The sequence below is a fragment of the Alternaria incomplexa genome, assembly GCF_024043165.1.
Source record: "Alternaria incomplexa strain BMP 0042 chromosome Unknown scaffold_35, whole genome shotgun sequence".
Lineage (NCBI taxonomy): Eukaryota > Fungi > Ascomycota > Dothideomycetes > Pleosporales > Pleosporaceae > Alternaria > Alternaria incomplexa.
The window spans coordinates 34,288-43,584 of NW_026249884.1; the positions used below are offsets into that span (position 1 = coordinate 34,288).

At 54.8% G+C, this 9,297-nt stretch overlaps 5 protein-coding genes across 5 annotated transcripts; 4 read left to right on the forward strand and 1 right to left on the reverse strand.

Annotated features, from left to right (window-relative positions):
- Positions 1-535: 535 nt before the first annotated feature.
- Positions 536-2,123, forward strand: J4E90_011039 (uncharacterized protein; the record flags this gene model as incomplete). Its single annotated transcript, XM_051440551.1, has 2 exons — positions 536-1,358; positions 1,408-2,123. 2 exons carry the CDS (start codon positions 536-538, stop codon positions 2,121-2,123), a joined length of 1,539 nt encoding a protein of 512 aa, XP_051285593.1.
- A 167-nt stretch (positions 2,124-2,290) lies between these two features.
- On the reverse strand, positions 2,291-3,154 carry J4E90_011040 (uncharacterized protein; the record flags this gene model as incomplete). Its single annotated transcript, XM_051440552.1, has 2 exons — positions 2,291-2,679; positions 2,728-3,154. The coding sequence occupies 2 exons, from the start codon at positions 3,152-3,154 to the stop codon at positions 2,291-2,293; spliced, it is 816 nt and encodes a 271-aa protein (XP_051285594.1).
- Positions 3,155-3,860: 706 nt separating this feature from the next.
- Positions 3,861-4,484, forward strand: J4E90_011041 (uncharacterized protein; the record flags this gene model as incomplete). Its single annotated transcript, XM_051440553.1, has 1 exon — positions 3,861-4,484. The coding sequence occupies one exon, from the start codon at positions 3,861-3,863 to the stop codon at positions 4,482-4,484; it is 624 nt and encodes a 207-aa protein (XP_051285595.1).
- A 542-nt stretch (positions 4,485-5,026) lies between these two features.
- J4E90_011042 (uncharacterized protein) lies at positions 5,027-6,594 on the forward strand (the record flags this gene model as incomplete). The annotated part of the gene is made up of 4 exons (XM_051440554.1): positions 5,027-5,224; positions 5,276-5,914; positions 5,964-6,320; positions 6,385-6,594. 4 exons carry the CDS (start codon positions 5,027-5,029, stop codon positions 6,592-6,594), a joined length of 1,404 nt encoding a protein of 467 aa, XP_051285596.1.
- Positions 6,595-7,510: 916 nt separating this feature from the next.
- Positions 7,511-9,111, forward strand: J4E90_011043 (uncharacterized protein; the record flags this gene model as incomplete). The annotated part of the gene is made up of 2 exons (XM_051440555.1): positions 7,511-7,519; positions 8,008-9,111. The coding sequence occupies 2 exons, from the start codon at positions 7,511-7,513 to the stop codon at positions 9,109-9,111; spliced, it is 1,113 nt and encodes a 370-aa protein (XP_051285597.1).
- Between the last annotated feature and the right edge of the window lie 186 nt (positions 9,112-9,297).

Here is a 9,297-nt window from a genome sequence, read left to right on the forward strand (position 1 = left end):
TACCGCGCAAAAGAGGCCGAGCTTTATGCCAAACATCGTGCAACCCTGATAGGTCAACTACATCGGAGTCAAATTCCGCATCATCTACAACCGAGAAACATGATGGACAGGCTGTGGGGAGGTAGATACTTTGTCGACATGTTTAGCACCGCTCGAATCCCTGCGTTTGAAATTGCCAGATGCGAGGATAGTCAGTATGCCCAGCTGGGGGATAAGCAGCTTCGTGGAGTAGTACTTCAAGTGGACTCGGAGCTGGACATATGGCCCGTCGCTGTCGAATCCCAACAAAATCACGCAATTCGCGCTTCCACAGCGCGATCGTCTTGAAATGAGAAGCGAGAATAAAGCGCGTCGATATCGCGATGGAGTGACATTGGTGTTGAGTACAACCAGGCGGCGGCGGGTGATGATGTCTTCGTCAGGGCAGGCAGCCAATCGGCGTTTGGATTGGCCGAAACCGCGCTAACATTGGCGGACCCTCATGTCACGATATGGCAGCAGCCCGCCAACACCAATTGCGAGTCGACAGCCCAAGATGAGGACGCCGTACACCTGCCGACAGTGTCTCTCGGCCCTGAAGACGCCGCGCTCCCATTTACGGCCGTCGCAAAGCCTCGGCCCGCTCGCGCCCAAGGTGTCGTCGCAACGCAATCATTCCACCAAAAGTGCAGCACCGCCAAAGCTTGCCCTGCCCAAGCGCAGCCTCTCGACGACGCCGGCCCGGACTTTCGAGAAGCCGTTCGAGCCGTATGAATACATCGATCCCGAGGGCCACCGGCGGAAGCTGGTCCTGACCGAGGACAACCTCTTCAATTCCTTCTCCGGTTCGCCAATACCTGAAATACGGAAGCGTGCGGCCTTCATGCGCCAGCATGCTTACTGCCCACACCCCTCGCATCAGCCGACGCGTCCGGCGAACAACCCGATGGACCTTGAGGCGCGCAAGTCCTCTGAGACGGGCGCCCCGCCCGCCCATGTCGATTTCGAGTGCCCAGACTGTGGCATACCGGTGTACTGCTGCGAGGAACATTGGGCGGACGACTACGAGGCGCATCTGGAAGTGTGTGACGTCCTGAAGCAGATCAACGAGGACGACCACGATCTGAGAAGTGGGCGCTTCTTCAAGGAGTTCCAGTTCGCGGAGCCCCAGATGGAGGAGATTCTGGTCAATATGACGAGCTGGGACACGTACATGTACACGCGAGACTTTGATGCGCTGAACGAGGACCGAGAGATGCGCCAGGCGACAAAGCTGTTGACATACCCAATCACCATCGCCAGTGTATTGAACGAGCTGAGTCCCTACAACATCCGGAAGAACGGGCGCATGACACCCGAGGGACTGAAGAGCTTCAGCGGTACGTCCTCATCACTTGTGTAGCTTCCATGATACTAACACAACCCCAGCCCTCCGCCACACCCTCCACCCACCCCGAACCGGCGGCGGCGACACCTGGAAGAACGCACGCCTCGCACCCCCCTCCGTCCGCCTCTTCATCCTCGGCGCCCGCGCAGAATCCTCGCTACCCCGCGAAACCTGGATGCAACTCTCCTACCTCTTCCACCGCGTACAATTCTCGCTCAACTTCATTGGGCCCGAGAGCATGGCGAACCGCGAGAAGGAACTGCCTCTTCCCGAGCGCACGCCTCTAAACCCGTTCGGCGCCGTTGTGGAGGACCGCATTAGCAACTCTCTCAAGATTAGTACCTTCGTCGAGTACTACCATAACATCCACAAGACAGGGTACTTCTACCCCTACGACCCTTACTTCGATTGCTTCGTCGTGTTCCACCCCGGTTTCGGCAACCCCGCCTCCGCGCATGAGTGGGAGGAGACGCTACCCCTCCTCCTCGAGACGAAGGTGCCTATCATCGCGACTGGATACAGCCCGTGGGATATGCAGCAAGATGTCGACTTCCTGAAGAACAGGTTTGGGAATGAGATGGACATGTTGCTCGAGCCGGGCGAGAACCTGTTCAGGAGTCTGAGATGGGATCTCAATGACCTGGACCCGCATGATGTTACGTGCAGTAACTGGGGCGTGTACTCTTTCCGTGGTAAGAGGTATGAGACTACGAAAAAGGAGGATGACGAGGAGGTTCATAGTGAGCGCACGGCGTGAGTGTAAGATGAGGGTGGTATGTAGATATGTACAGTATTGTATATCGCACTTGTGCTGCGCTTGCGGATGATGACTCCACATTCTACGGATTCAGACTATGATGATTTCCGCTAACATTGATCGTGTGCTCACCACTTCGGCGCGCCTATGAAAGAGGGCCTTGGTTCTCACTCTACGACCTCTTCAACCTCGTCGTCCTCCAGCCAGTCGTCAAAATCGCGAGCCGCGAACCGGTTCAGCACTTTGTTCTGCTCATCATTCCACGGCGCCAACACCCGATCTGTCCCACCGGACTGATAACCGGCCGCATGAGTATACGCGACTCGTCTCTCCGTCTCATCGCGCACAAAGTCCCGCCATTTCTGCGTCCTCGTCCTCCAAAGCATATTGCGCAACACCGGAAGACATGCGACCTCGCCCACACAGTACTTGACGATGTCATCGGGAAGGGGCCGCTGGTTGAACACTTCGGGCGATCCACCGAATTCAGCTCTAAACAAGATCTCGCCCGCGTGCCTGTCCCTGCGTAAAGTCTCGGAACGGTGGAATGAGATACCTGAGTTGTCTTATTTCGCGCAATCGGGCAGTTCACTGAGGGACTCACGCTTTGCCGTGGTTTTTCTGGCTGCACTGTCCATTAGTTGTACGTCTTGTACTTCCTCAAGGGCGATGTTGTAAAGCGCGAAGAGCGCAGCGGAGGCATTGCGCACGTCGAAGAAGACCTTGGGAATGTCTGAGTTTTCTAGGATCTGCTTCAGCGTCTTTCCGTCTGCACCTGCTGTAGTGAAAGCCTGTGCGCCGAGCGTGCGGACGTCGACGAGGTAAGTGTGCTGCGATGAAGGGCTTTCGTGGAGCAAGAGCGTTATGATGGAGGTTGTGCCTGAGCGACCAAGGCTCACACCTTCGAGAGAGATGTGGATGATGGGCCGGTCAAGCGTGTCATCTCGCGTTTCGTGACTGGAGATTAGCTGGTCTACGAGCTTGACGACTGCTTGAGAAGTATCGACAATCTCGGGGTTCACCGTCGTCATGGCTGATGCGAGGATTCGATTTCGATGGGACGACCGTTACTGACGACTTTGTGCCTTTAAGGGTGGTGTGCGTCTTCATCGCTTGCTCCTCCGACTACGCGTTGCGGTTTGATGCATGCTGCTTTTCGACGTTTGCGATATAACCAGCACATCCCAGGTATTTGCGCCTTCAGGTTTGGTGTTTGGGCTTCGCTGAGTATCTGGGTGAGACATGGACCCTGGAAAGACCTCTAGGGCGGAGAAGACCTCTAGGGCGGAGCAATGTGCTCCAACGTCAGAGTTGTGAGTGGTCCACCTAAGCTAGCAGCAAAGATGGACCACAGGATGGCTACCGGATTCCAACACCACGACTACGCCCCAATGATCTTTTTCGGGGGTCACGTGCCAAGGCTGTTGCCTGCGCCGGTTGAGTTTCAACACACACTAATCTTGCGATTCGTACATTTTTTTCTCCCACACCATCGCAACTTCCATCTCCCACCGCACACTACCTTCGTTTTTCGGTGTCTTGATACCTCTGGGACAGCATGTGAGCGCGGAAGACCTGCATCTTGAGATACCAAACACCGAGACCGTGCGAAAGACCAAGGAACAGACTATAGCAGTGCCTGGGCTAAAGCTCTCCGAAGCAAGCCGGATGAGATCCAAGAATACGGTCAAATTCCTTCAGTATATACCGACAACGGCGAGAGACTCCCGCCGAAGAATGAAGATGGCGAAGAACCGCGAATATCCGCTCCACCAGCCAACGAAGTTCCGTCATTTCGTACCGTCAACAGAGAAGTTCGTTAAAATGCGCGAGAAGGAGCACGATATCTGCGAGCCGCCGGAGGGTAAACGAAAGCGCGCCGCGTGCACAGCGCCTTTGCCGCCGGCGCCGGTCCTGCGGTCTCCTCCTCGGGTGCTTAGTACTGAGCAGCAGGATCGGTGGAAGATACCGCCGCTGGTGTCGGGCTGGAAGAACACGGCTGGATACTCTATACCTCTCGACAAGAGACTGAAGTCAGACGGAAGGGGACTGCAAGACCATACCATCATTCTCAGCAACTTCCACGAGTTCTGCGAAGCCCTAGAGGCTATCGAACGATACGCAAGCGAAGACGCCGGCCAGCGCGCAGTAATACAGCAGCGTATCAACGAGCATGACAGGCTACAAAACGAAGAATGTCTTCGCCACATTGCATGTCAGCAGAGAAGATATCGCACCGATTACACCCGCCGCTCAGCTAGCCCTTTCGACTCCGAAGATGAAGCCATTTACCGTCGCTTGATAGCACGCATTGAGCGAAGACGAGAGTTCGAACGCGAAGAGCGGCGAACGAAGTTATAGACAAGGAGACAAAGAGAGCGTTGAAAGTGTCGGGGCAGCAACGACTATCCCACGCCCCGTCTCCAGGCTAGGTATTTGGCCCGACCCCACATTGCTCGCTTCCCCGCACGTCCCATCGCTGCCGCCGCGCACGCGTACGACGGCATCCATGCTCACACTGGGGAATCGGCATCGATGTCAGAGAGTTCTTGGCATGATTGGGATAGTCTCGAGCCCCCCAGAGCATCTCATCGTAGATTCGATTGACTGAGCCGCCTGGTTGCCTGGATTATAAATAGTAGTACTTACGGTATCTTTAGACTCGAACCAAAGCCAAAAGCAATCCCAGAGTTTTACCTTACAAGATGCCTCAAGCGTTTGCAATTCTTTTCTTCTTCGCTTTCGTCGTTTTGACTGTTGACTACATCCACATGCTATGGCGCCGCCGATACCTCCCTCCAGGCCCATTTCCATTCCCCATCGTTGGAAACCACTTTCAAACGCCTTCGCACAAGCCATGGATTACATGGGAGAAATGGGCTCAACGTTACGATTCACCCATGATGACTCTCTGGATCGGACGGCAACCGCGCATCATATTGAGCGATGCGTGGGTCGCGAGCGACTTGCTGGAGAAGAGATCAGACATCTTCTCGAGCAGACCAAGAATCATCGCAATGGGCGATGCGATCAACGCGACAACCACGAATCAAACTACGTTGCCGTATGGCGACCGATGGAGGAAACATCGAAAGCTGATGGTATGTTACCCTGCGTTGCTTCGCTTGCTGCACAACGAGCTAATAGCGTAGCACATGGCCGTCGGCTCTCAAGCCGTGCGCAAGTATCGTACATTCCAAGCACACGAATCCGCAATCCTGATCCGCGACTTCCTCCTTGAACCGCATGACTTCGAGCTCTCCATCGAGCGCTACTCCGTATCCATCACCTCGATTGTCGGCTGGGGCCGACGAATCGATCGGAAGAACGACTACGTTGCCCAACAAGCTCTCAAACTGATGGAGGCTGTTAACTATATCGTCCCTGGCATCTATCTGATGGAAGCGATTCCGTTCCTGATGCACTTGCCTGCTTGGCTCTACGCGTTACCGAGCCAGATGCGACTGGGTGCTGGTATACTGTCGCGCTACTTCTACCTGCTCACACAGGAAGGCGCCGAAGCGGAGAAGGACAACTTTGGGAAACATGTCATGGCGTCTCAGCAAGCCAGCCATATGACAGATCTCGAGGTTGCGAGCCTGATGGGCAATTTGATTGGTGGTGGGGTAGACACGACCAGCAGCACTATGCTTTCGTGCATCCTGGCCATGGCGCGCTTCCCGGAAGTACAAGCGAAAGCACATGCTGAGTTTGATGCAGCCGTCGGTTATGGTCGCTCTCCGAACTGGGATGACATCGACTCGAATGCGCTTCCATACTTGACTGCAGTGGTAAATTGCGAACATTCTGAATAGCGCTCCAATATCTAACATGCCACAGGTCAAAGAAACCCTCCGCTGGAGGACCGTAACTATCCTTGCAGGTATCCCTCACGCCAACACCATCGACTTCGATTACAAAGGCTACCACTTCCCTGCCGGTACCAACTTCACCAGCAACATGTGGGCGATTCACAGACATCCACGCGACTTTCCCGATCCGGACAGATTCATGCCCGAGAGGTTTCTCGAAGGCGAAGGCTGCGCAAAACAACCGTATCCGAACAAGTACGGTATGAATCCTTTCGGTTGGGGGCGCAGACAATGTAGTGGCCAGCCGCTTGCCGAGCAAGGACTGCTTTACTCTCTTGCGAGGGTGATCTGGGCTTTTGATATCTTGCCAGGCGTGCACGAGAATGTGAGTCTCCTTTGAAACGTTCACCTGGACCGTTGATGTCGGGACCGCTTACACATTACCGCAGCATCAGCAAGTCGATTTAGATATATTTGCATACACCGATAGCGAGAACATGCGGCCGGAGCCTTTCCGTGTGCGGTTCATTCCACGCTCGGGCGCCATCAGAAAGCTACTCTTGGACGAGGCTGCAGAGGCGCGTGAGGCGTTGAGACCCTACGATGGGGAGACTAGAGTGACGATGGAGGACGCTGTAAACAACCCAGCGAGGACTTGACGGTGCAATGGTATTGCGGACAGATCAGCGCGCTATACATAATTGCCATGGGACACTTTTTCACACTACACTGGTAAGCCTGGGTTCTGAATGAATGATGCCAATGTGAACTCCGTTCCGATAAACCGTTCTTTGCATTCGAGATATGATTTCAGACAGCCGTCGACTATTCTTTTCCCAGTAATTATCGAAAGAAGGTTCGCGATATGCTCTCCGTCAAAAAATCGTTCCAGGAGATGTCGCAATGGCCTCGAGCTGACGTTGCGCATGAAATGTGGGAAACTATGTCGCGTTCGGGATGTGGGGGCAGAACGCTAGGACCCTGCAGGCTCGCCTCCCTGGGAGCGAGGGCGGCACCTGGCCAGCATCCCTCAACCACCCACACAGCCAACGAGTGCCAAACGCGAGCCCAGATCTCAACGCGACTTTGCCACAGCGAAGCATCGCGCATTTGGGTCAGCCATCGATACATGGTTCCCATCGTAGCTCTTCGCATCCGGCAGCCTCGCAGGTCGTGGCGCGGACACGATTCTCCACGACACGGGCATGCGTGACTCACTGAAATACAATGGGGGATGGAATGGATCAGCGCGGAGCGCAAGAGCTGTACGGAGGCGGTTACAAAGCGCAAGGCAGCATAGGGAAACTCTACACCGCATGAGGCTTTTTCGCGTTGTCTTCACCGCGGATGAACTCATAGACTTGGCGCGATTATCCTGTGGGCGTCGACCTCCGCCTTGAGTTTAACTGCATATCGCATGGTTTTTAGTAGCGGTTGGGATGAACGGAAAGCAGAAGGCTATACTTTGGACTCGTCGTTACGTACCATGCAAGCGCATCTCGCTGGAGGGAGCCTCAGCCACCATTTGATCGTAATAAATACATATGTCGACAGGCTCGGATGCGCAACTCAACCATGGACCAGGTATGCATCTCAGTCACATAGCAGGATCCCGATTGATAGATCTCATGGCCCAACCTTGGGATCTGAGTCTGGCCTCAGCCGCCTCTTTACCCGCTGCCGTGCTGACGTGCAGTGGCGTTGCTTACGCATCGCTTGCGCGGTGTCACCAATGGGTCAAGGACCATGAGGCTTTTGAAGACTTTCCTCTTTCGATGTATTGCTCGCATACCCTATCGTAGCGATGCGCATTACATAAGTAGGCGTGCCACACATGCCTGCTTTCGCAACGACACTCTCGTCTCTCACTGCGCAGATATGAAGACGTACTTGAGATTTCTCGTCGTCCTAACGTGGACGAATGCCTTCTCCGCCTGTGTCCACGGATGGCCAACGCGTGACGAGATCATCCAGTCCATCTACGAACGCGCTGTAGCTGGTACTTGCATCATACCCGCGAACAACGTCGCGGTGGAACTGACCTTTCGCGTCCAGACTCTATCAACTTCGAGGCAATACCTGGCTTCGACCTGAGCTCCGCTCTTGACAGCATCGCGTCGACGTATCTTGATGACCAGGCGCAAGAGCTACCACAGCGCAATAGCTCGAATACCACCACCATCATCGATGTTCATGGTACGCCTATTCTTTTCCTCCATGTGGTACTCAACCTGATGAAGCTCATAGCGCATTGCGTTCCTGACTGGTATCGCGCGATCGCTCCAACGGCCGGCGGGAACCCGACTCCATTTTGGAACGTCAGAGGGCATCTCAACTTCATGGCGAGCCAAGGCATCTCGCACGCAGTCGTGGCATTATCCTCGCCCGGCGCAAACGTGTATCCTGGCAATCGAGAAGCGACGGTCGCGCTTGCTCGGTTGATCAACGAGCAGTCCGCAGCGTATGCGCGAGTCTACCCCAAGCGCTTCTCGTTCTACGCGGTTGTGCCACTGCCATATACCCAGGACGCCATCGTTGAAGCCATGTACGCTCTCGACACGCTTGAAGCCGCGGGCATCGCGCTCTACTCCAATTTCGAAGGTCGATACCTTGGCGACTCCTCCTTCACGCCATTCTTCCAAGCCATGAACGCGCGCGGGGCCGACCAGATCATCTACATCCATCCCACGACCCCGTACTTGCGCATCAACGGCTCGCTGGTCCAAGCGAACCCAACGACGTACCCAACAGGCAACATCGAGTTCTACTTCGAAACCGCACGCGTACTTCAAGACCTCGCCGTCACGCAAACCATCCTCAACTTCACCAACATCAACTACATCATCCCGCACGTCGGCGGCGCATTCCCGTCTGTCGCGGACCGCCTGTTGAAGTCGTTCCCCGCGATCTACGACCGCACCCTGGCCGCTTTGCAGACGCGCTTCTACTGGGACTCCGCGGGCCCCACGTACTTCCATCAGGTCGGTGGTCTTCTCGCATACGACATACCGGCATCGCAGCTCTTGTTTGGCACAGATTACCCGTACGCGCCGATCTTCACGTATGCGCCTTCGCTGGTAGGTATTAAGACGTCGCGGTTCGTGGACGATTCCGAGCGAGCAGGCATCTTCTTTCGCAACGCGCAGAGGCTCTTTTGTGATTGCGCCTTCTTGTAGATAATTCTTCTGCTTGTAGTAGAGCGAGCGAAATTATAAGACTAACAATATTAAGTTCTAGGACATAGACTCTAAATCCCGAAAAATGTAGTACGAGCACTTTAAAACTAGACTTGATATCCTTCTTTAGGGTTAGGGTTAGGGTTAGGGTTAGGGTTAGGGTTAGGGTTAGGGTTAGGGTTAGGG